This window comes from Somniosus microcephalus, chromosome 6 (genome assembly GCF_052327205.1).
Source record: "Somniosus microcephalus isolate GS21.2 chromosome 6, FLI_Smic_1.0, whole genome shotgun sequence".
NCBI lineage: Eukaryota > Metazoa > Chordata > Chondrichthyes > Squaliformes > Somniosidae > Somniosus > Somniosus microcephalus.
The window spans coordinates 112,181,502-112,208,771 of NC_140992.1; the positions used below are offsets into that span (position 1 = coordinate 112,181,502).

At 48.8% G+C, this 27,270-nt stretch overlaps 1 protein-coding gene across 4 annotated transcripts in view; it reads left to right on the forward strand.

Moving 5' to 3' along the window:
* inpp5d (inositol polyphosphate-5-phosphatase D) overlaps positions 1 to 27,270 on the forward strand; it is a 309,407-nt gene that overhangs the window by 46,051 nt on the left and 236,086 nt on the right. For all 4 annotated transcript variants that reach the window (XM_085990698.1, XM_085990699.1, XM_085990700.1 and 1 more), the window contains exon 2: positions 1,614 to 1,677. In XM_085990698.1, the coding sequence (XP_085846824.1) occupies positions 1,614 to 1,677 (64 nt within the window). The remainder of the gene's footprint in view (positions 1 to 1,613; positions 1,678 to 27,270) is intronic.

Genomic DNA, 27,270 nt, shown 5'->3' on the forward strand with positions numbered 1-27,270 from the left:
GCCCAGTTCACCTCCGAACTCTGGACGGCCACAGCACGCAACCTCGGGGTGACGCTCCACCGCACCACGGCGTACCACCCGCAGGCCAACGGACTTTGTGAACGCTTCCACAGGTCACTCAAGGCCTCACTCCGCGCCGGCCTGCAGGACAGTACCTGGACTGACCGCCTACCGTGGGTGCTACTCGGCCTACGCACCGCGGTCAAGGAAGACCTCCAGTCCTCGGCAGCGGAGTTAGTCTACGGACAACCGCTGCGCGTCCCAGGCGAATTCCTTCCGGAGCCTACCAAGCCTTGGTCGGCCGAACAGCAGCGGCTCGACTCTTTCTCTTCCGCTCAGCAGTTCGCCCCACTTCCGGTCAACCGACACGGCGAACTCGCACCTCACGTCCCGCCAAATTTACAGCAGGCGCGCTTCGTCTTCGTGCGACACGACGCGCACCGCGGGCCCCTGCGACCCCCGTACGACGGTCCGTACGAGGTACTACAAACCGGGGACAAGGTATTCAAGCTGCGACTCGGCGACAGGGTCGAGACAGTCTCCATCGACCGACTCAAACCAGCACACACAGAACCAGGGGAACAGGTCCCCGTGGCCCAGCCTCCAGCCAGTGGCCGTCCCCCCGGCAAGCCAGCACAGCCGGCGGCGAACCGCCCGACCCAACCAACCAGACCGGCGACCACTCAGAGCCGCTGCGGCAGAACCATTAGACCACCGTCACGACTCGTCCACTCCTCCTAAGCGGATTCTGGGGGGAGCTCTGTGGCGACACGCCACCACTGGACATAATCCGCTCACGGCGGCACAGACAGTCTAAGCAGAAGCCCCCAGCCGGGGGCCCTTTCCTCCAGCAACTTGTTTCCCGCAGGGACAGGCTGCCGGGAGCACTTCCTGTCTGGGAAGTATTTAAGTGGATGCGCGGGCTTTTCTAGTTCCTGTTTGCCATGTGGTCAGAATAAAGCAGTTGTGTTGTCAATAGCTCTGTCTCGACTCCCACGTTTGCCGCGGTATCTCAACAAGGTGCTGTTTTTTAATTGTGCTGTGAAACCAAAGAACCATCTGCTCTCACAGGTAGATGTAAAAGATCCCATGGCACTATTTGACAAAGTGTAGGGTATTCTTTCAGTGTCCTGGCCAATATTTATCCCTCAATCAGTGTCACCAAAAAAAGTACAGATTATCTGATCATTTGTCTCATTACTGTTTGTGGGTCCTTGCTGTGCACAAATTAGCTGCTACATTACCCTACATGGCTACACTTCAAAAGCGCGTCATTGGCTCTGAAGCACTTTGGGAAATCCTGAGGTCATGAAAGGCGCTGTATGGCATGTTCTTTCTTTCTACCATGTGATACCAAATTCATAGAATGATACATAGAATGATTCAGCCCAGAAAGAGGCCATGCAGCTCATCACCTGTGCTGGAATCTCACTCAAAGAGGAGACAGAAAAACTGCTTTCAAAAATGGAACTAGGACCTACTGATGCAAACAGATGCTGGGCTTTTTTTCTGGAGGGGTGGGGAGGGAGAATGGAGGGTTTTCAAAAGTCATTGAAAATAATCCACTTAAACCAGATTTAATTTTCTCTTTTTTTGCTCCTCTTTTCTTCCAGGTATGAAAACTGTATCTACACTTACAGGATTTTTATAAATGAAGACAATTTGTTGTCTGTTCAGGTAGGTGATCACTTTAATCATGTTTAAAACACTGAACTGTGGTCAAAACTTGTGACCCTGTCAACCCGGAAGAACAGAACTATGAATCACTTGAAAGGCCTTAGGAGAGAGGAGTATCAGTCGAAATATTAGCCGAGACTCAAAGGGTCAGCAACCAATGTGGTGTCAATAAATATGTATTTAAGAGCAGAATTGAAGGCTTGCAATGACAAAGATGGACCTAATGATGTAACCTGTAGAACATGGCTCTTTCTGCCTTGCTAGAATTGGGGATGAGTCACCTATGGAGTGTGATGTCTAGAAAGGCTGGGTATGCTTAGAGTGGATAAGTTGCCTGGTCCAGACGGCTTGCATCCCAGGTTGCTAAGGGAATTGGGGGAGGAGATAGCAGAAGGGCTTGCCATCATTTTCCAAACTTCCCTAGATGCGGGGGAGGTGCCTGAGAATTGGAAAGTGGCAAATGTGACGCCATTGTTCAAGAAAGGGTGTAAGGGGAATCCTAGTAACTACAGGCCGGTCAGTTTAACATCAGTGGTGGGTAAAATTTTAGAAACAATAATCAAGGAAAAAATTAATGGGCACTTGGAGGGGTTTAAGCTAATTAAGGAGAGCCAACATAGATTTGTAAAAGGCAGATCGTGTTTGACTAATCTCATGGAATTTTTTGACAAAGTAACAGGGAGGATTGATGATGGGAATGCAATGGATGTTGTCTACATGGATTTTCAGAAGGCATTTGACAAAGTACCACATAGAAGGCTGGTTAACAAAATTGAGGCTCATGGAATAGGTGGGTCAGTGGCAGCTTGGATAAGGAATTGGCTTAAGGATAGAAAACAGTGAGTTGTGGTAAATGGCTGTTTTTCAGACTGGAGGATGGTAGACAGTGGTATTCTCTAAGGGTCAGTGCTGGGGCCACTGCTTTTTTTGATATAAATAAATGACCTGGATATTAAAATACAGAGTATAATTTCTAAATTTGCCAATGACACCAAACTTGGGAGTGTGGCAAACAGTGATGATGATATCAATCGACTGCAACAGGACATAGAAAGGCTAGCAGAATGGACAGACAAGTGGCAGATGGAATTTAATACAGGGAAGTGTGAGATGATGCATTTTGGCAGAAGGAACAGGGAGAGGCAATATACACTTAATGGCACAATTTTAAAGAGTGTGCAGGGACAGAGGGTCCTGGGAGTTAATGTACATAGTTTCCTGAAGGTGGTGGGACATATTGAGAGAGTGGTTAGCAAAGCATATGGGATCTTGGGATTCATAAATAGAGGTATTGAGTACAAAAGTAGAGAAGTTATGCTGAACCTTTATAAAGCGCTGGTTAGGCCACAACTGGAGTATTGCATCCAGTTCTGGTCACCACACTTTAGGAAGGATGTGAAGGCCCTTGAGGGGGTGCAGAGGAGATTTACCAGAATGGTTCCGGGAATGGGGGATCTTAGCTACAAGGACAGGTTGCTGAAGCTGGATTTGTTTTCATTAGAGCAAAGGAGGTTGAGGGGTGGTTTGATAGAGGTGTACAAGATTATGACAGGTTTGGATAGGTTAGACAAGGAAAGGCTGTTCCCACAAGTTGATGGTACAAGGACTAGGGGACACAGATTTAAGGTTTTGGGCAAGAGATACAGGGGGGATGTGAAGAAAATCTTTTTTACGCAGCGAGTGGTGAGGACCTGGAACTTGCTGCCGATGGAAGTGGTAAAAACGAAGACACTCAATGTTTTCAAGGGGAGACTGGATAGGCACTTGAGGGAAATAAACTTGCAGGTCTACAGGGATAGAGTGGGGAATAGAACTGGCTGGATTGCTCTACAGAGAGCTGGTATGGCACCGATGGGCCGAATGACCTCCTTCTGTGCCGTTATGACTCTATGACTTGCATTAATATATAGCGCCTTTCATAACCTTAGGACGTCCCAAAAAGCTTCACAGCCAATTAAGTATTTTTGAAATGTATTCAATGTTGTAATGTGGGAAACGCGGCAGCCAATTTGCACACAGCAAGGTCCCACAAAGAGCAACGTGATAATGACCAGATATTCTGTTTGTGATGTCGGTTGAGGGATAAATATTGGCCAGGACACCGGGGAGAATTCTCCTGTTCTTCTTCGAAATAGTGCCATGGGATCTTTTACATCCACCTGAGAGAGCAGACGGGGCCTCGCTTTAATGTTTCATCCAATTGATGGCACCTCTGACAGTGCAGCACTCCCTCAGTAGTGCACTGGAGTGTCAGCCTAGATTTTGAGTGCAAATGACTTGAACCCACAACCTTCTGACTCAGAAGCAAGAGTGTTACCACTGAGCCAATTTTTGTATGCTATTGCCAGTATCGCTGTCCATAGTAAGTTGAAAATGCCTTTTTTATGTACAAGATGGTGATGGAATTGTGAGAGAGACTTCAGAAACTCGTTCCACAGAGCCACCTAGTGGCTAGAGGCTGCAAATGCAATGTGATAGTTGACATATCAGAATTGAATGGAAAATGTTAACATATCAATGGTAAATGTAGACAGAAGAGCATGGGAAAAACCATGAAGACATGAAGGGTTGCCTGATTTCATATTTTTAATAACATACGAGTAATTCTCTTGTGGCATTGCACACAGGAAATCAAGAGCAAGTGTAGTCTTCAGGTGAAGCAGAGCTGGAAGGAGAGGGATAATTGAATCAGCATTTTTAAGTCTTTATTTTGGGATGGGAGAGAGCGCTAGCATGAACTGGGATGGGGAGAGTGCTGGCATAAACTGGGATGGGGAGAGTGCTGGCATGAACTGGGATGAGGGAGGGTGCTGGCATGAACTGGGATGAGGAGTTTGCTGGCATGAACTGGGATGAGGAGGGTGCTGGCATGAACTGGGATGAGGAGTTTGCTGGCATGAACTGGGATGAGGAGTTTGCTGGCATGAACTGGGATGAGGGAGGGTGCTGGCATGAACTGGGATGAGGAGAGTGCTGGCATGAACTGGGATGAGGGAGGGTGCTGGCATGAACTGGGATGAGGAGTTTGCTGGCATGAACTGGGATGAGGAGGGTGCTGGCATGAATTGGGATGAGGGAGGGTGCTGGTATGAACTGGGATGAGGGAGGGTGCTGGCATAAACTGGGATAGGGAGAGTGCTGGCATGAACTGGGATGAGGGAGAGTGCTGGCATGAACTGGGATGAGGGAGGGTGCTGGCATGAACTGGGCTGAGGAGGGTGCTGGCATGAATTAGGATGAGGAGGGTGCTGACATGAACTGGGATGAGCGAGAGTGCGGGCATGAACTGGGATGAGGGAGGGTGCTGGCATGAACTGGGATGAGGAGTTTGCTGGCATGAACTGGGATGAGGAGGGTGCTGGCATGAATTGGGATGAGGGAGGGTGCTGGTATGAACTGGGATGAGGGAGGGTGCTGGCATAAACTGGGATAGGGAGAGTGCTGGCATGAACTGGGATGAGGGAGAGTGCTGGCATGAACTGGGATGAGGGAGGGTGCTGGCATGAACTGGGCTGAGGAGGGTGCTGGCATGAATTAGGATGAGGAGGGTGCTGACATGAACTGGGATGAGCGAGAGTGCGGGCATGAACTGGGATGAGGGAGGGTGCTGGCATGAACTGGGATGAGGAGTTTGCTGGCATGAACTGGGATGAAGGAGGGTGCTGGCATGAACTGGGATGAGGGAGGTTGCTGGCATGAACTGGGCTGAGGCAGGATGCTGGCATGAACTGGGATGAGGGAGGGTGCTGGCATGAACTGGGATGAGGGGTTTGCTGGCATGAACTGGGATGAGGGAGGGTGCTGGCATGAACTGGGATGAGGGAGGTTGCTGGCATGAACTGGGCTGAGGCAGGATGCTGGCATGAACTGGGATTGGGAGAGTGCTGGCATGAGCCGGGATGGGGGTGGTTGCTGCCAAGACATGAAGGATAATTCCCTCAGTTCTTGCCACAATCTTGCACTATCCTAGTGATGGAATATTGGTTATAGCTGTTGCTTCATTCATGATCAGCTCGGCCCTCACTTCAATGTAGCTACATGTCAGAGGTCTATTTTTAGAGCTGTCTCAGAGTTATCACTTTTTGCTGCGTTACCAGATTGGGGTGTGTAGGTAAAGCCCGATGTGTGACTGCACCGAGTAAACTCTAATATATTTATCTGTTCCTTTTAATAATTAGCAAAAGGAAACCTATGGAACCTATAAGCTCCCAGTTTTAGTTATTCCACCCCATTTTACACAGAATTAGGCCATTCGGCCCATTGTGCCTGTACTGGGTCTTCAACTGAAGCTGTCTACTCTAATCCCCTTTCCCCATATCCTTTTATATTCTTGCTTTTCAAAAATGTATCCAGTTCCCTTTTCAATGATTCCTATCTCTGTAATCTCCTTCAGTCCCACAATCCCCCGAGATATCTGTGCTCCTCTAATTCTGCCCTCTTGAGGATCCCTGATTCTAATCACTTCACCATTGGTGGCCGTGCCTTCTGTTACCTAGGCCCTAACCTCTGGAATTCCCTCCCTAAACCTGTCCGCCTCGCCACCTCTCTTTCCTCCTTTAAGCTGCTCCTTAAAACCTACCTCTTTGACCAAGCTTTTGGTCACCTGCCCTAATTTATCCTTATGTGGATCGGTGTCAATTTTTTTTTGTCTTAAAATACTCCTGTGCAGCGCCTTGGGTTGTTTTACTATGTTAAAGGCGCTATATAAATACAAGTTGTTGTTGTTGTTGTTAAAGCCCTTGCCTAATGTCCATTTGTGCAAAGCATTCTGTGTTCTAATAACTGCATGGAAAATATCCTCTTAAAACCCTCTATTCGATCCCTTTAACATTCTGTGTCATAGTGAAATTGCTCCAATCTTTCAAACCTTTCTTCACGTCTACAATCTCTCATTCCTGGTATAATTGTAGTGAATCAGTGCTGGCTCTAATACCTTTCCTATAATGGGGTGGCAAGAACTACACACAATACTCGAACTGGGGCCTAACCAATGTTTTGTACAAATTTAACTTCCTTGCTTTTATATTCCATGTATAAAACCCAGAATCCCAATTGCCTTCTTATGGCCTTTTTTATCTGCACTTCCACCTTTAAAGATCTATGTATCCGCTCCCCTAGATCTCTCTGTCCCTCCGCTCCATTGAGCATCTGACCATTTAATGTACACTTCCTTTCACGGTTTATTCTCAAAATGTACAACTTCACATTTCTCTGCATTGAACTGCATCTGCCATCTATCTGCCCACTCTTCTCACCGCTCTATGTCCACCTGCAGTTTCTTGCCTTCGGCTTTGTGGATTCACCCTCCCCTAATTTGGCATTATCAGCAAACTTGGAAGATGAAAGAGTGCAGTCATTGTCCGCTCCAGATAACTGCAAGTTATAACCGGAGTGACACCCTGTCAGGGGGCTGCCTTAAAAAAAAAAGACCAACCCTGCCCCTGCCCCCCTTTATCATCAAGGGTCAACGCTCCAACGCCGGCCGGGACTCACAGGTGGCCCCACTTCCACTCTGTTCAGTTATGTGCAAGTGGTGAGACCAGGTGCTATGCTGTGTCCCAACTGAGGGCCTATGAGTGGGAACTTCTGTCTTAGGAAGCTCCTGCCCTGACCTCCTACTCCTCCTTACATTGATGCCTTCATAGTGGTGGGCAGATGGCCTGCTCCCCATAAGGCCATCCTGGAAATGACGTCTCAAGGCTAAGCCTTGGTGTATGCAGGTCCTAGCTGAGTTTGCGGGTGTTCAAACAGAACTCCCGCTGGATTTGAAGGCTGCGGACAAAAATAGATTTAGCCAACTTTTCTTTGTCGTGAAGACAGTGCCTCTTTAAACGATATTGTAAATGAAAGATGCCAATGCCCAGCAAATAATTTCTGGTTAGGGGAGCGGGTCAGTTATATTAACCCTTAACCGTTAATCTGAATCCAACTTCAGAAACACCTGTTGTAACGGCTAAGCATGCAGGTGTTTAATGGTGAATTCACATTGCGCTGTCACTGAGTGTGTGTGGCCATCGATGTATGTTTTTCATCCTCCATCTGACTGTGACAAGCAATGTGAGGCAGGGAGAGGGAGCCAGGCTTCACTTGTAGTTCAGAGCCTGCACCCTCAGCCAGGCTTCACCGTGGACATTTTCTGCTTCAGCACTTTGAGGAAGTTGCTAAGACATCGATTCCAAGCTGCTCAGCAAAGGCCTCTGTAAAAGAGGAAGAGGCGTCTGTGTATTCAGTAAGGCTAACGTGGTCTGCAGCTGAACAAAAGTCACTCATTATAGTTTAACCCTTTAGTGTGAAACAGTAAAAAAAAAAATCCCTCATATTTCTTTGCTTCTCTTCTCTCTCCAAGAACGTTTCTTGTCTCTTTCATGCTCCTTTAGTCAATGCATTTTTTGGTCACTCATTTAAGCCACCTCACTTGCAATTATGTCATTGAGAACTCCTACTCGCTGTCTACAGCCCGTTCCACAATTCCTATGATTTCAGTGCTCATTGAAAGTCAAATAAGCCATCAAGTGGTGAGGGGATAATGCATACGTATCAGATTCTGATGGAGAGCTCGGGTGGTTTATACATAGAATAATGGGTAGGCAGGAGTGAGTTACAGACTGGAATCTAATCGAGAGGCTCGGGTAGTTTTTATATAGAATAACAGATACCCGGGAGTGAGTTACAGGCTGAAATTTAATTGAGGGGTTTGATTGTTATATATAATAGAGGAGCAGATCCCCAGGAGTAAGTTGCAGGCTGGAATCTAATTCTGAAACAGGTGAGAAAACCAACTCACTATCTTTAAAAATCTTCAAAGCAAGCTGCTGAGAAATCCAGACAGGCAAAGTTTCTGCGTGGAGTGGACACGCTCCCACCCTGCTCCCAGTAGGTGCACGTCCACAATAAAGTCCTTGGATTATAAGGCTGTTTCTCATCATAAGTTTCAGTACACTGCTTGAAGGTGGTATCGCATGTCAGATTTGTTTGTATTGGGTACCAATAGCATCTTATCCTGCGACCACACTTGTACAATGGATCTCCATTTGTTTAGCTCATTGGAAAAGAACTGTCTGCATCCAGCAGACTGAGGTCATGTTGTGCTGCATATGCTAATATTTTTCAACCCGTTGCCCAGCAACCACTGAGAACCTTTATAGCAGCGGGCTTTTTTCTGCAGACTGGAGCTTCTGTCGGCCATTTTATGGCTCGTGGTGAGGGAGAAGCCTCCATTTTAGATGCTTCAAATGAAATCACATGAATAAATAAACTTCTATTTTCATCACAGCTGGTCCCAGCACCAATTTGAAATGGGCCTGTCAAAAATCTCAAAGCTTTTAAGCCTCAAAGCTCGTCCCTTATAATTAAAGATTAATTTACAGTCCAGCTGTTTTCTTTTGGTTGCTGGATGCTCCTTTATCTAAAGTGAATGAAAGTCTGTATCTGCAGGGGAGTTATCCCTGGTGTCCTGGCCAATATTTATCTCTCAACCTACATAACAAAAAACAGATTATCTGGTAATTATCACATTGCTGTTTGTGGGAGCTTGCTGTGCGCAAATTGGCTGCCATGTTTCACACATTACAGCAGTGACTCTACTTCAAAAGTACTTCATTGGCTGTAAAGCGCTTTGAGACGTCCGGTGGTCGTGAAAGACGCTATATAAATGCAAGTCTTTCTTTATCTCTGAGTAGAAGTTTCAGCTTCTGCAGCACTTTACTTTCAACCCATGTTGCAGTTGCAGGTTTATTTATTTACTGTTCCTCTTTCTGTAACCACAGCTTGCTGTGAGATCTAAAATTAATCCTCACGGTGGGTGTACAGCAACAGCCTTTGTCCCAAGAGCTTTACTTGAGTCTCCACAATGCTGGTGGTTAGTTTGCAATCAGCACCAAGCATCCTGCAGTTCACTCGCGCTTCTTCATGAATCGAATGGACATCCTTTTGATAGGCTGCCCACAGTCTCTTTCTTTGTCAGCCATGGCTCAGTGTTAGCTCTCTCGCCTCAGAGTCAGAAGGTTAAGGTTTCAAGTCCCACACAAGAGACTTGAGCACATTATCCAGGCTGACACTTCAGTGCAGTCCTGAGGGAGTGCTGCACAGTCAGAGGTGCTGTCCTTCGGATGAACACGTTAAACGAAGGTCCTATCAGCATTCCCCAATATTTATCTCTCAACCATCATCACGAAACAGATTATCTGGTCATTAACTCATTGCTGTTTGTGTGACTTTGCTGTGCGCAAAGTGGCTGCTGCTTTTCCTACATTACAAAGGTGACTACACGTCAAACATACTTCATTGGCTGTAAAGTGATTTGGGACGTCCTGAGTGTAATGTATATACCTTTAAGGGGGAACTATGTTTTACAGCTCATGTATACTGCAGTACCGGCAGTGACCACACCTGCATATAGCACTGAGTAGTAATCTGTACAGACCAGTTGCAGTGTGAGCCACGTTGAGTAAACACCTGTTGCACCGTTCTCCGCAGTCTGTGTCTTATTATACACGGACGCAACATTGGCGACGAGGCAGGTTCGAACCTACCTGCAACTCTGCATCACCTCCCGGGGATTCGTTCCTGGAGATCAGTGGATTGGAGGTCAAGGCCAGAGACTCGGGCGTCGACCACGGGCAACCGCCCAGTCATCCAGCAGAGACTCGAGAATTGCGGGGGAGGCTGTCGAGGCTTTCCAGTCGAGGTGGTCCAGCGAAACGGGCTGGCAACAGGTAGTGTGCAGACCCTTCCCGGACAGCGGCGGGCTAGAGCCCGACCGAGCGGCACAGCAAAGGGCCAAGCAGCGTCGACGGGGGAGAGAGGGCAGAGCGCACAGGGCGCAGCCGGTGTTCAGGGGCCGAGCAGCATCGGAGAGAGGGAGAGAGAGACGCGCAGAAATCCGCGAGGCGCCGCCATTGCCACGAGGACCGCTGAGAGCGGCGTTGGCAGCAGCGCAGGAGAAGCGCGCAAAACCTACAGGGCGCCGCCATTGCCACGAGAACCGCCGGGAGCGGCGTTGGCAGCAGCGGGGGAGGAAGGAAAGCGCGGGAGACTCCATTTTAAGCCATTGGGAGACGCCATTTTAAATCACACCCAAAATGCCGAAGAGTGGCAGTATCACCGCATTTGACAATGAAGTCGAAGATTGGACTACATATGTCGAACGAATAGAAGTGTACTGCAAGGCAAATGAGGTGTCAGATGACAAGAAAGCGTCGGTATTGTTAAATTTAATGGGTGCAAAGACGTATAGTTTATTACGAAATCTAGTAACCCCAACGAAGCCAATGGAAAAGAGTTTTGAAGACATAGTAACGATACTAAAAGAACATTTAAACCCCACACCGCTGCTGATAGCAGAAAGATTCAAGTTTCACAAACGGAACCAGCATAAGGATGAAAGCAATGCTGATTATTTAACAGAACTGCGCAAACTATCGAAACACTGCCAGTTTGGAGCGGGACTGGCAGATACCTTAAGGGACAAGTTTGTGTGTGGGCTTCAAAGTGAAGGAACCCAGAAACGGATTTTATCTGAAAAGGACCTTATGCTGGAAAAGGCTTTCAGCATTGTGGTATCATATGAAGCAGCAGCACGGGGTGCTGCAGAGATACAACAGAGACCGCAAGAATATGGCACAAACGAAATGTTATATGGAACAGAGAAGTGCTATCGCTGCGGCAGAACAACACACGACCAGAATGATTGCTGGTTCAAAGACAAAGTGTGCAGACAGTGTGGAAAAGTAGGACACATAGCACGAGTCTGCAGGTCGGGAAAGAAAACTAGCAATAAGAAACCTACCAAAGGAAAGTACAAGAAGGTACATAAGATGACGGAGAATAGTTCAGATGAACAAAAGAGTGATAACGACTCCGAAAGCAGGGAACTGAGTTGTCTGAAACTAAATAATGTGATCACAACGGAGGATCACCGAACCATTTGGGTCACTCTCAAGTTAGCAGGAGTCCAGGTAAAGATGGAATTGGACACAGGATCAGCCCTAACAGTCATAAACCAACGGGACTACGAGCAGCTATTCTCACACATACCCTTGAGAGACACAAAAATTATTTTGAAGACGTACACGGGGCAAAAAGTCTAACCCAAAGGAAAAATAAGGATGACCGTTATATATAACGGTAAGGAAGCACCAAAACTAGACCTGTATGTATTGCAAGATGGAGGACCACCATTACTGGGACATGAATGGATCCGGAAAATACAACTGGATTGGCATTCTATACAGGCACTGACTGTGGCTGTCAAAAAGGATGACAACGTCACACCTGGGCGACTGTCAAAGATCCTAACTGACGCGAAAGAAGTGTTCCAGCAAGGACTCGGAACACTAAAAGGCATGACAGCGACGATTAAAATTGAAGAAAACGCAAGCCCAAAATTTTTTAAGGCCAGACCGGTACTTTATGTGATCCGCCCAGCCGTCGAAGCAGAGCTGGAGAGTCTGGAACGTTCAGGTGTACTGTCCAAGGTAGACTGGAGCCAGTGGGCTACACCCATCGTCCCTGTGATGAAAAAGTCGTTGAGCAGCACGCCTGGCGAACCAAGGAAGGTTCGCATCTGTGGGGACTTTAAGGTAACAGTGAACCCGGTCCTTCACACCATACAATATCCACTTCCGCGGATTGAAGATATTTTCGCCTCGCTATCTGGAGGGAAACGCTTCACTAAGATTGATCTGGCCCAGGCGTATCTGCAAATGGAGGTAGAAGAAGCATCAAAAAAATACCTCACAATCAACACCCATAAAGGTCTCTACCAATACAACCGGCTGGTATTCGGGGTAGCATCAGCTCCGGCTATTTGGCAGAGGGCAATGGAACAAGTCCTGCAAGCGATCCCAGGGACCCAGTGTTATTTGGACGACATCCTGGTCACGGGCGAAAATGACAGTGATCGCCTTGCCAACCTGGAGCAGGTGCTCACTAGATTGCAGGAATATGGGCTCCGAGCTAACCGCCCCAAATGCGAGTTTTTTAGAAAACAGATCTCGTATTGTGGCCACGTTATCGATAAAGAGGGGTTACATAAGTCCCCAGAGAAGATTGAGGCAGTAGTCAAGGCTCCAGCACCAGAAAATGTGTCACAACTGAGGTCGTTCCTCGGGCTGGTAAACTACTACCATAAGTTCTTGCCAAATTTGTCTACAATACTACACCCACTGAACACCCTACTGCAAACTGGGGTGCCATGGAAGTGGAGTGACGAATGTAGACGAGCTTTCCAGAAGAGCAAAACACTAATCACATCGAAAGAGGTACTGGCCCATTACAACCCGGCATTACCAATTCGGTTGGCATGTGATGCGTCACCCTACGGCATTGGAGCGGTGCTGTCGCACAAAATCTCGGACGGCTCAGAGAGGCCAATAGCCTTTGTGTCACGATCACTAACCTCAGCCGAGCGTAACTATGCCCAGATTGACAGGGAGGCCCTCAGCCTAGTGTGGGGAGTGAAAAAGTTCAATCACTATCTGCACGGGCAGAAATTCACCTTGCTGACTGATCACCAGCCTCTTGTCTCCATTTTTAATCCGAAGAAGGGCGTTCTGGTGATGACTGCGCAACGACTACAAAGATGGTCACTCTTTCTAGGGGCGCACCACTATGAGATTGAATATAAGGGCACAAAACAGCATGGAAATGCTGATGGGCTATCACGCCTGCCACTGCCTACTGCGGAGGAAGCACCAGCAGTGGATCCTGTCGAAATATTCCATTCGACTATAGTTGAATACCTACCGGTAACTAACGCTTGTATCGAAAAGGAAACCCGAAATGACCCGATACTGTCTCGGGTATATGATTTGACGGTGAAGGGATGGCCAGCACATGGCGGCTCACTGTTGCCAGCATTCTCGACAAGGAGAGAACAGCTGTCAGTGTGCCGGGGGACCTTGATGTGTGGATCCCGAGTGGTAATTCCACCCAAGTTAAGGGATAGAGTGCTCAATGAGCTTCATGAGGGTCATCTGGGAGGGGTAAAAATTAAAAGCCTAGCCAGGGTTTATGTGTGGTGGCCAGGAATCGATAAACAAATCGAGGACCTGACCAAGAGCTGCTCAGGATGCCAGAAAGTCCAAAATGCACCACTACAGGTCCCTCTACACCCATGGGAGTGGCCCTCATCTCTATGGCAACGGGTGCATATTGATTTTGCTGGTCCATTCTGTTAGATCCGTGATTCTGAGGGTATGCTGTTTTTCAATAACCACACGGATGCTGTAACTTAACAATAAACAGGTCTTTACTGGAGGAGGGTAGTTTCAAGACTGGGGGTGCAGAGGCATGCGCAAAGCTTATATACAGGTGTGGTCACTGCTGGTACTACAGTATACAGGAGCTGTAAAAGTAGTTCTGTCTTAAAGGCACATACACTACAATTCCTCCCCTTTTAGATTAGTAGTACCCCTAATATTCAAATAACAATCAACACTTTAACATGTACATTAAACAACAATAGTCCATTTATAGATTCAGTCTTTGGGGCGGCTTCCTGACCCTTTCGGGATAGCGCCTTTCCTGAGGTTCTTGTTCTTGGTGCAGAGGCGAGTCTGACCCCTTTTTATCGGGTAGTTCATCGGGTTCCACTGCTACTGGTTCTGAGGTAGATGCTACCGGTATGTCGGGTTCATCCCCAAGTACTCGAGACATGGGGTTGACGCGTTCCTGTGATGCTAAGATCTGATCGACGTGGCGTCTCACAATGTTCTCCCCGACATCCACTGTGTACATTAATGGCCCCTGCCTTGTGCATATCGTTCCGGGTTGCCATTTCTCTGTTCGATAGTCACGGGCCAAGACTGGTTGTCCTACATTGAAGCTCCTTGTCGGCTTCTCATTGATGTGCTGGAATTGCTTGTCCTCAACATTTCTTTGCACATTTGGTCTGAGCAAGTCCAGACGAGATCTCAACCTTCGGTTAAAGAACATCATGGCCGGGGCCTGGTTGGTAACTGCATGTATCGCGTTTCGGTAGGCTAATAAGAAATTGTCCATCTTATGCTGCAGTGGAATTTCATCGTCGCACATGGCCTTTATCGCCTTCTTAAAGGTTTGTACGAACCTCTCAGCCAATCCATTTGTGGCTGGATGATACGGGGCAGATGTGTAATGCCTTACCCCATTCCTTCTCATAAATTTTTGAAACTCTTCGGACACAAACTGTGGTCCATTATCAGAGCAAATCTGCTCTGGCAAACCGTTTCTGGCAAATATGGTCCATAGGACTGCAATCGTTTTCTCTGTAGTGGTTGAAGACATTTTTATCACCTCAGGCCACTATGAATGAGCATCCACTGCTATTAAGAACATTGAGTCCATGAATGGACCAGCGAAATCAATATGCACCCGTTGCCATGGAGAGGAGGGCCACTCCCATGGGTGTAGAGGGGCATGTGGTGGTGCATTTTGGACCTTATGGCATCCTAAGCAGCTCTTAGTTAGGTCTTCGATTTGTTGATCGATTCCCGGCCACCACACATAAGCCCTAGCAAGGCTTTTCATTTTCACTCCCCCCAGATGACCTTCATGTAGCTCATTTAGCACTCTCTCCCTTAACTTGGGTGGAATCACCACTCTGGATCCACACATCACTGTCCCCTGGCATACTGACAGCTGTTCTCCTCTGGATGAAAATGCTGGCAAGAGTGAATCGCCATGTGTTGGCCATCCCCTCACCGTCAAATCATATACCCGAGACAGCGTCAGATCATTGCGGGTCTCCTTCTCTATATCCGCGTTCGTTACTGGCAATCGTTCAATTCTTGATGAATAAAATATCTCGATGGGGTCCACTGCTGCTGCTTCCTCCACAGTAGGCAGTGGCAGGTGTGATAGCCCATCAGCGTTCCCATGCTGTTTCGTGCCTTTATATTCTATTTCACATTGATTCGCCCCTAGAAACAGGGACCATCTTTGTAACCGTTGTGCAGTCATCACTGGAATGCCCTTCTTAGGATTAAAGATGGAGACAAGTGGTTGGTGGTCAGTCAGCAAGGTGAACTTCTGCCCATGCAGATAGTGGTTGAATTTTTTTACTCCCCATACTAGGCTGAGGGCCTCCCTGTCAATCTGGGCGTAGTTGCGCTCGGCTGAGGTTAGTGACCGAGACGCAAAGGCTACTGGCCTCTCCAACCCGTCTGGGAATTTGTGCGACAGCACTGCTCCAATACCATAGGGTGATGCATCAGATGCCAACCGAATTGGTAGTGCTGGGTTGAAATGGGCCAACACCTCTTTTGATGTGATCAATTCTTTACACTTCTGGAAAGCTCGTCTACGTTCGTCATCCCACTTCCATGGTACCCCTGTTTGCAGTAGGGTGTTCAGTGGGTGTAATACCGTGGACAAATTTGGTAAGAACTTGTGGTAGTAGTTTACCAGCCTGAGGAACGACCTCAGTTGTGACACATTTTCCGGTGCTGGAGCCTTGACTACTGCCTCAATCTTTTCAGGGGACTTATGTAACCCCTCTTCATCGATGACGTGGCCACAATACGAGATCTGTTTCTGGAAAAACTCGCACTTGTGGCGATTAGCTCGTAGCCTATACTCCTTTAATCTGGTGAGCACCTTCTCCAAGTTGGCGAGGTGATCACTGTCATTTTCGCCCGTGACCAAGATGTCGTCCAAATAACACTGGGTCCCTGGAATCCCTCGCAGGACCTGATCCATCACCCTTTGCCAGATAACCGGAGCTGAGGCTACTCCGAACACCAGCCGGTTGTATTGATAGAGACCTTTGAGTGTTAATCGTAAGGTATTGTTTCGAAGCTTCTTCTACCTCCATTTGCAAGTACACCTGGGCTAGATCAATTTTGGTGAAGCGTTTACCTCCAGATAGCGAGGCGAAAATATCCTCAATTCGTGGAAGCGGATATTGTACCGTGTGAAGGACTGGGTTCACTGTCACCTTAAAATCCCCACAGATGCGGACCTTCTTTGGTTCCTCAGGCGTATTACTAAACGACCTCTTCATTACAGGAACGATGGGTGTAGCCCACTCGCTCCAGTCCACTTTGGACAGTACTCCTGAATGTTCCAACCTTTCCAGCTCTGCTTCACAGCTGGTCTGATCGCATAAGGCACTGGTCTGGCCTTAAAAAACTTTGGGCTTGCATTTTCCTCTATTTTAATCATTGCTGTTATGCCTTTTAGTGTTCCTAGTCCCTCCTGGAACACTTCTTTTGCGTCAGTTAGCGTTTTTGACAGTCGTCCAGGTGCGACGTCGTCATCATTTTTGGCCTCAACCTTCAGTGCCTGTATGGAATGCCAATCTAATTGTATCTTCCGGATCCATTCACGTCCTAGCAGTGGTGGTCCTCCATCTGGCAATACATATATATCCATTTTAGGTATTTCCTGGCCTTTATGTATAACCTTCACCCTTATTTTCCCTTTGGGGTAGACTTTTTGCCCCGTATACGTCTTCAAGACAATCTCTGTAGCTTTCAAGGGTATATGTGAAAATAGCCGCTTGTAGTCCCTTTAGTTTATGACTGTTAGGGCTGATCCTGTGTCCAATTCCATTTTCACTTGGACTCCGTCTATCTTGAGTGTAACCCAGGCAGTCTGGTGATCCTCCATTTCGGTTACCTTATGTAGTTTCAGACAACCCAGCTCCTTGCTTCCGGAGTCTGTGTCACTTTTCTGTTCGTCTGAACCACTGTCCATCACCTGGTGTACCTTTTTGTACTTCTCCTGTGGAGATTTCTTACTGTTGGTTTTCTTCCCAGACCTGCAGACTCTTGCTATGTGTCCTGCTTTCCCACACTGTCTGCACACTTGGTCCTTGAACCAACAATCCTTCTGGTCATGTGTTGTTCTGCCGCAGCGATAGCACTTCACTGTTCCATAGGACATTTCATTGGTGCCATATTCTTGCGGTCTCTGTTGTATCTCTGCAGCGCCCCTTGCGGCTGCTTCGTGTGATACTGCCATACTGAAAGCTTTGTCCAGCGTAAGATCCTTTTCTGATAGAAGCCGTTTCTGGGTTCCTTCACTTTGTAGCCCACACACAAACTTGTCCCTTAACGTATCTGCTAGTCCCGCTCCAAACTGGCAGTGTTTCGATAGCTTGCGCAGTTCCATTAGGTACTCAGCATTGCTTTCGTCTTTGTGTTGGTTCCTTTTATGGAACTTAAATCGTTCTGCTATCAGCAGCGGTGTGGGGTTTAAGTGGTCCTGTAGGATTTCTACTATGCTTTCGAAATTCTTGTTCACCGGCTTCTCTGGGGTTATTAGATTTCGCAGTAACCCATAAGTTTTTGCACCCATGGAATTTAACAAAACCAGTGCTTTATTAGCATCTGGCACTTCATTCGCCCTGCAGTACACCTCAATGCATTCCACATATGTTGCCCAATCTTCGACTTCATTGTCGAATGTAGAGATACTGCCACTCTTTGGCATCCATGGGTGTGAGTTAACTGTAAAAAATGGCGTCTCCCGTGCTTCCCCTTCTTCTCCGCTGGCGCAAAATGGCGTCTCCCACGCTTTCCTTCCTTCCAGCGCTTGCCCTTCTTCTCCGCTGCGGCTTCTAAAAATAGCATCTCCCGCGCTCTTCCTTCTTCTCCGCGGCTCAATGGCGTCTCCCGCGTTCTCCCTTCTCCCCGCGGACCCTGTTCAGCCCGTGAGCCCTGGCTGTGCTCTGCGTGTTCTTCTTTTAATTTTTTTATTCGACGCCGCTCGGTCTTGAACCCGGCTGTTTCTTTACCCTCTCTCTCTCCGGTTTTTTTTTTTTTTCTCGACGCCGCTCGTTTTTCAACACCCGGCTGCGCCCTGTGCGCTTAACCCTTTGTCTTACCCCGTCGACGCTGCTTGGCTTTCTCTCCGCCGTCGGTCGGCTCCAGCCGCCGCTGCCCGGGAAGGGTCTGCGCTGGACCTGTTGTCAGTCTCTTGCTGATCGTCGTGGCTGGGGAACCAAGCCCGGCTCTCCACAGCCTCCCCTGTGATGTTCACTCTCTGCATGACGACTGGGCGGTTGCTCGTGGTCGACGCCAGCATTCCTGGTCTCGACTTTTTTTTTAAGTTGCAGGTAGATTCGAATCGACACTCGTCGCCACTGTTAGATCCGTGATTCTGATGGTATGCTGTTTTTCAATAACCACACGGATGCTGTAACTTAACAATAAATAGGTCTTTACTGGAGGAGGGTAGTCTCAAGACTGGGGGTACAGAGGCATGCACAAAGCTTATATACAGGTGTGGTCACTGCCGGTACTACAGTATACAGGAGCTGTAAAAGTAGTTCTGTCTTAACGGGACACACACTACACATTCATGGACTCAATGTTTTTAATAGCCGTGGATGCGCACTCGAAATGGCCTGAGGTCATCAAAATGTCCTCCACCACCACGGAGAAAACTATTGCAGTCCTACGGACCATTTTTGCCAGGAATGGCTTGCCAGAACAGATTTGCTCCGACAACGGACCACAGTTTGTGTCCGAAGAGTTCCGGAGGTTCTTGAAAAAGAATGGGGTAAGGCATTACACATCCACCCCGTATCATCCAGCCACAAATGGATTGGCTGAGAGGTTCGTACAAACCTTGAAGAAGGCAATAAAGGCTATGTACAATGACAACATTCCGCTGCAGCACAAGGTGGACAATTTCCTGTTCTTCTACCGGAATGCAATACATGCAGTCACCAACCAGGCCCCAGCCATGATGTTCTTTAACCGAAGGTTAAGATCTCACCTGGATTTGCTCAGACCAAACGTACGAAGAGATGTTGAGAGTAAGCAATTCCAGCACATCCATGAGAAGCTAACAAGGAGCTTCAATGTAGGGCAACCAGTCTTGGCCCGCGACTACCGAACAGAAAAATGGCAGCCAGGAACGATATGCACACGGCAGGGCCCACTAATGTACACAGTGGACGTTGGGGAGAGCATCGTGAGACGCCATGCTGACCAGATCCTAGAGTCACAGGAACAAGTCAACCCCATGCCTCGCCCATACGTACCTGGTGATGAACCCGACGTACAGGTCGCATGTACCCCAGAAACAGTAGCATCGGAAGCTGATGAACCAACCGACAACAGGGGGCCAGAATCGCCTCCGCACCAAGAGCAAGACACTCGGGAAAGGCGCTATCCAGAAAGGATCAGGAAGCCTCCCCAAAGACTGAATATATAAATAGACTATTTTCAGCAAATGTTGCATGTTAAAAGTGTTAATTGTAATTAGTTTGATATTGTTAAATGAGTGTTATGGTACTGTTAATCTAAAAGGGGAGGAATTTTAATGTATATACCTTTAAGGGGGGAACTATATTTTACAGCTCATGTATACTGCAGTACCGGCAGTGACCACACCTGTATATAGCACTGAGTAGTAATCTGTACAGATCAGTTGCAGTGTGAGCCATGTTGAGTAAACACCTGTTGTACCGTTCTCTGCAGTCTGTGTCTTATTATACACGGACGCAACACTGAGGTCATGAAACGTCCTATATATAAGTTTATTTTTTATTGGAGACTCCTATTACATGGATTGTTCTTTTCCCCACCCTCTTACAAGTAACTCAGTGGAGTGAGCCTGCTTGGGATTGTTCATGGCTGACTGCACCCTCCAGGCCCACAGTGCAGGACATCATTGAAGGGCCCAGGCCCACAGTGCAGGACATCAGTAAAAGGCCCAGGCCCACAGTGCAGGATATCAGTGAAGGGCCCAGGCCCACAGTGCAGGATATCAGTGAAAGGCCCAGGTCCACAGTGTAGGACATCAGTGAAAGGCCCAGGCCAACAGTGCAGGACATCAGTGAAAGGCCCAGGGCCACAGTGCAGGACATCACTGAAAGGCCCAGGTCCATAGTGCAGGACATCAGTGAAAGGCCCAGGTCCACAGTGCAGGACATCAGTGAAAGGCCCAGGCCCATAGTGCAGGACATCAGTGAAGGGCCCAGGCCCACAGTGCAGGGTATCAGTGAAGGGCCCAGGCCCACAGTGCAGGATATCAGTGAAGGGCCCAGGCCCACAGTGCAGGACATCAGTGAAAGGCCCAGGGCCACAGTGCAGGACATCAGTGAAAATCCCAGGCCCACAGTGCAGGACATCAGTGAAAGGCCCAGGCCCACAGTGCAGGATATCAATGAAGGGCCCAGGCCCACAGTATAGGACATCAGTGAAGAACCCAGGCCCACAGTGCAGGACATCAGTGAAGGGCCCAGGCCCACAGTGCAGGACATCAGTGAAGGGCCCAGGCCCATAGTGCAGGATATCAGTGAAGGGCCCAGGCCCACAGTGCAGGATATCAGTGAAAGGCCCAGTCCCAAAGTGCAAGACATCAGTGAAACTACCAGGCCCAAAAAGCAGGATATCAGTGAAGTGACCAGGCCCACAGTGCAGGATACCAGTGAAGGGCCCAGGCCCACACTGCAGGATATCAGTGAAATGCCCAGCCCCACAGTGCAGGACATCAGTGAAACTACCAGGCCCACAAAGCAGGATGTCAGTGAAGTGCCGAGGCTCACAGTGCAAGATATCAGTGAAGGGCCCAGGCCCACAAAGCAAGATATCAGTGAAGGGCCCAGGGCCACAGTGTAGGACATCAGTGAAAGGCCCAGGCCCGCAGTGCAGGATATCAGTGAAGGGCCCAGGCCAACAGTGCAGGATATCCGTGAAGGGCCCAGGCCCACAGGGCAGGACATCAGTGAAAGGCCCAGGTCCACAGTGCAGGATATCAGTGAAGGGCCCAGGCCCACAAAGCAGGATAACAGTGAAGGGCCCAGGCCCACAAAGCAGGATATCAGTGAAACGCCCAGGCCCACAGTGCAGGACATCAGTGAAGGGCCCAGGCTCACAATGCAGGATATCAGTGAAGGACCCATGCTCACAGTGCAGGATATCAGTGAAGGGTCCAGGCCCACAGGGCAGGACATCAGTGAAGGGCCCAGGCCCACAGTGCAGGATATCAGTGAAGGGCCCAGGCCCACAGTGCAGGGTATCAGTGAAGGGCCCAGGCCCACAGTGCAGGACATCAGTGAAAATCCCAGGCTCACAGTGCAGGACATCAGTCAAAGGCCCAGGCCCACAGTGCAGGATATCAATGAAGGGCCCAGGCCCACAGTATAGGACATCAGTGAAGAACCCAGGCCCACAGTGCAGGACATCAGTGAAGGGCCCAGGCCCACAGCGCAGGATATCAGTGAAGGGCCCAGGCCCACAGTGCAAGATATCAGTCAAAGGCCCAGGCCCACAGTGCAGGATATCAATGAAGGGCCCAGGCCCACAGTATAGGACATCAGTGAAGAACCCAGGCCCACAGTGCAGGACATCAGTGAAGGGCCCAGGCCCACGGTGCAGGACATCAGTGAAGGGCCCAGGCCCACAGTGCAGGATATCAGTGAAGGGCCCAGGCCCACAGTGCAGGATATCAGTGAAAGGCCCAGTCCCAAAGTGCAAGACATCAGTGAAACTACCAGGCCCAAAAAGCAGGATATCAGTGAAGTGACCAGGCCCATAGTGCAGGATATCAGTGAAGTGCCCAGGCCCACAGTGCAGGATATCAGTGAAATGCCCAGCCCCACAGTGCAGGACATCAGTGAAACTACCAGGCCCGCAAAGCAGGATGTCAGTGAAGTGCCGAGGCTCACAGTGCAAGATATCAGTGAAGGGCCCAGGCCCACAAAGCAGGATATCAGTGAAGGGCCCAGGGCCACAGTGCAGGACATCAGTGAAAGGCCCAGGCCCGCAGTGCAGGATATCAGTGAAGGGCCCAGGCCCACAGTGCAGGATATCAGTGAAGGGCCCAGGCCCACAGGGCAGGACATCAGTGAAAGGCCCAGGGCCACAGTGCAGGATATCAGAGAAGGGCCCAGGCCCACAAAGCAGGATATCAGTGAAACGCCCAGGCCCACAGTGCAGGACATCAGTGAAGGGCCCAGGCTCACAGTGCAGGATATCAGTGAAGGGCCCATGCTCACAGTGCAGGATATCAGTGAAGGGTCCAGGCTCACAGGGCAGGACATCAGTGAAACGGCCAGGCCCACAGTGCAGGGTATCAGTGAAATGACGAGGCCCACAAAGCAGGACATCAGTGAAGGGCCCAGGCCCACAAAGCAGGATATCAGTGAAGGGCCCAGGTCCACAGAGCAGGATATCAGTGAAACGACGAGGCCCACAAAGCAGGATATCAGTGAAGGGCCCAGGCCCACAAAGCAGGATATCAGTGAAGGGCGCAGGCCCACAAAGCAGGATATCAGTGAAGCGCCCAGGCCCACAGTGCAGGATATCAGTGAAAGGCCCATGCACATTGTGCAAGATATCAGTGAAGGGCCCAGGCCCACAGTGCAGGACATCAGTGAAGGGCCCAGGCCCACAAAGCAGGACATCAGTGAAAGGCCCAGGCTCACAGTGCAGGATATCAGTGAAACACCCAGGCCCACAGTGCAGGATATCAGTGAACCGCCCAGGCTCACAGTGCAGGACATCAGTGAAACGCCCAGGCTCACAGTGCAGGACATCAGTGAAACGCCCAGGCTCACAGTGCAGGATATCAGTGAAGGGCCCAGGCTCACAGTGCAAGATATCAGTGAAGGGCCCAGGCCCACAAAGCAGGATATCAGTGAAGGGCCCAGGGCCACAGTGCAGGACATCAGTGAAAGGCCCAGGCCCGCAGTGCAGGATATCAGTGAAGGGCCCAGGCCCACAGTGCAGGATATCAGTGAAGGGCCCAGGCCCACAGGGCAGGACATCAGTGAAAGGCCCAGGGCCACAGTGCAGGATATCAGAGAAGGGCCCAGGCCCACAAAGCAGGATATCAGTGAAACGCCCAGGCCCACAGTGCAGGACATCAGTGAAGGGCCCAGGCTCACAGTGCAGGATATCAGTGAAGGGCCCATGCTCACAGTGCAGGATATCAGTGAAGGGTCCAGGCTCACAGGGCAGGACATCAGTGAAACGGCCAGGCCCACAGTGCAGGGTATCAGTGAAATGACGAGGCCCACAAAGCAGGACATCAGTGAAGGGCCCAGGCCCACAAAGCAGGATATCAGTGAAGGGCCCAGGTCCACAGAGCAGGATATCAGTGAAACGACGAGGCCCACAAAGCAGGATATCAGTGAAGGGCCCAGGCCCACAAAGCAGGATATCAGTGAAGGGCGCAGGCCCACAAAGCAGGATATCAGTGAAGCGCCCAGGCCCACAGTGCAGGATATCAGTGAAAGGCCCATGCACATTGTGCAAGATATCAGTGAAGGGCCCAGGCCCACAGTGCAGGACATCAGTGAAGGGCCCAGGCCCACAAAGCAGGACATCAGTGAAAGGCCCAGGCTCACAGTGCAGGATATCAGTGAAACACCCAGGCCCACAGTGCAGGATATCAGTGAACCGCCCAGGCTCACAGTGCAGGACATCAGTGAAACGCCCAGGCTCACAGTGCAGGACATCAGTGAAACGCCCAGGCTCACAGTGCAGGATATCAGTGAAGGGCCCAGGCTCACAGTGCAGGACATCAGTGAAACGGCGAAGGCCACAGTACAAGATATCAGTGAAGGGCCCAGGCTCACAGTGCAGGATTCTAGTTGAAAGACCGAAGCCCATGGGACATGACAAATGAGACCTGCTTTGTCCACTGGATTCACTAACAGGGATCAACATTGCTCAACATCTGCAACATTTCAGAGTGTTCCTGCCACCTTCTGAGAATTCTTTCACCTAAACAGGCATACCCATATTAACAGCAACAACCCCCAACACTGACAAAATCATCACAGTAGGGCCTGTGATAGATCTATATCAGTATTTAAAAACCTATCTGCTGAACTGAATGGAATAAGCTGCTTGTCCTCTGTCAATGTCAAACTCGTTAGCTCAAAAGAAAATGTATAAGAAACACAATTCTGCTCCCCCTGGAGGCCCACTGGGTAATAACACCACCTCGTACAAAGCCATGCACACCAGCAGATCCCAGGATCGATGCCTGGTCTGTGCTGAGTCAGGCTGGGGGTGGGGCTGTTAGGAAGCTACAGTTAGCGCTAGTGCTCTGGGGCTGGGAGGGAAAAATCGGCCAGGTTTCCTGCTCCTGGTGGCGATCCAGTAAGTATGTGTGTGTGTGTGTGGATCTGGCGCGGGTGTGATTGTCCCCATTGTCCAGCATCCTGCCAACACTCAGAGTCTGGGCTCACATGGAAAATGGCTGCTTGGGCACGGTAAGAGGGTGAGTGCTAACTGTGCAATAGTAACAGAGTCACAGCCTTCAGGATAGGACGGGAGCAAACTGGAGGGAAAAGGTATCGGAGGTTTTCAGAGTGAGGCATGTACAGTTATCGAGGAGTGTCAGAGTGAGACATCATAGAGGAGAGGAGGAATTGGGAGGGAGCAGACTGTTAAACAATATCCTTTGCACTGCAAATGAAGTTTGCTTGTAATTGGAATTGAGCATTTTTATCTAATCACACTAAAAGCCAGTAGGGTTTACTTAAGGAAGACAACTGATTTGGTTTGGTTGAAGTTACCATGAAAGTTTCAGCATGTTGGGTGCTGATGAAATTATTTGGATTTTCACTCATACTTCAAAGTTATTTGATCTCCTTATTCCCAAGTGAGTAGTAAAATGCTGTCTAATTGGCAAACTGCCCTTCTGTGTTATTTATGTGGAACATAGGAACAGGAGTAGGCCATTCAGCCCCTCGAGCCTGTTCCACCATTCAATGAGATCATGGCTGATCTGCGACCTAACGCCATATAACCCGCCTTTGGCCCATATCCCTTAATACCATTAGTTAACAAAAAGCTAACAAGCTCCAATTTAAAATTAACAATTGATTTGCGGAAGAGAGTTCCAAACTTTTACCATCCTTTGTGAGTAGAAGTGTTTCCTAATTTCACTCCTGAAAGGTCTGTCTCTAAATTTTAGACTATGCCCCCTAATCCTAGAATCCCCAACCAGCAGAAATAGTTTTTCTCTACCCTATCTGTTCCTATGCGGTTGAACATTTGGTGATTTTTTTTTAGAGTTGTCTCCTCCTCTAAACTAAACCCAAGATGACTGCCAAAAGACAAGATGGCAACCACTTTTGGTTTTCTAGTCACAATCATTTTAAAATCCATGAAGGAGCCACACACCAGATTTAAGATCACTAAAACTTCAGTGGTACAAAAGCAAAATACTCTCTCCACAGATGCTGCCTGACCTGCTGAGTATTTCCAGCATTTTCTGTTTTTAAAACTTCAGTGGTATCTGAACAAATTCACTTCACAAGATCAGAAGACAGATGCAGTTGAGGAAAAGCATTCCACCCATCCTAACTCATCCATCATGATGTCTAGCTGCTTCTTAAATTATTCCTGGGGGTTTGCCATCCCTAATCTATCAAATAGTCCATTCCATGTGTTAATCATTCTTTGCGTGAAGAATTCTTTTGATCTGAGTTGTAAATTTGCCTCTTATTAATTTGTCCCCTTATACTACTCTTATGGTTTTGTTTGAAGTCATGCTCTGGATTTACCTTTTCCATGCTGTTTACAATCTTATGTAGTTCTATAAGGTCACCTCTCAGCTGTCTCCTTTCAAGACTGGAAGGCCCAACTTTCTCCAATCTTTCCTCATAACTCCCTGTAACAGCCCAGGGCTTGAATCAATGAAATTTGAGCATAGAATGAGGCCATTTGGCCAGTCATGCCTGTGCTGGTACTAGCTTCCCCCACTGGAACAATCTACACTAAACCTGCTCAACCCTGTGTTTGAGTATACTCGTAAGGGAATGTCTCCCTGATGTCATGGTGACCAGAACTGAACATAGTACTCAAGTTGTGGTTTGACTCGAGCAATGTATCATTTAAGCATGACTTCCTCTGAATTGTTTTGGCTAAATAGTTCAGCGTTCTATTTGCTTTGTTGTTTGCCGTTTCGCAGTAGATGAATATGTTAAGTGCCATGTCTACTAAATCTCCAGATCTCTTTCATAGGAACATAAGAGTTGTTGACTAATCCTAGCAATCAATATCTATCAATTAGTCTACAACAGACATGAGGCGAGGAAAACCCCTGTGGTGGAGAGCTTTGGGAACCATGGGTCCAAAGTCACCTGTTCCTACCAAGCAAGTTACACTTACCACACATTGGGCTGGATTTTGCCAGGCCCGACGAGGCGGGAATGGAGGCGTGTGGGGTGTTAAAATTGCAAAAAGTGGCGGGCGGGCCCGACCCCCCTTTCCATCCCGCCTCCAAGCAATTTTCCCAAATGCGTGGTTTCTGATCCCGTCTCTGTCCCAAGAGGCGGGATAGGCCCTTAAGGCCCTTAACAACCACTAAATTGCCTCTATAATCCCATTTTGAGAGGCCTTTCTGATTTTAACACGTTTCCTACGTGATTCACGTCTCCTCTGAAACACGACGGTGAAACCTGGCGGGAGCGCAATTGGATTGCTGACTATCAGCTGCAGCTCCACCATTAAATAGGAGATTTGATCAGTCATCATTTGCAGGTGGCAGGACTTTGTTGTCTCAGGTCTGGGGGAACTTTTAGCAGGCATAACCATAGCTGTGGAAGTTTGGAGCCTGACACCCATCTCCAGTGTGACCTCCTGGGAAACCCCTCTCGCCACCTTGACTGAGCGCTTCCTCAACTGAGGCATCTAC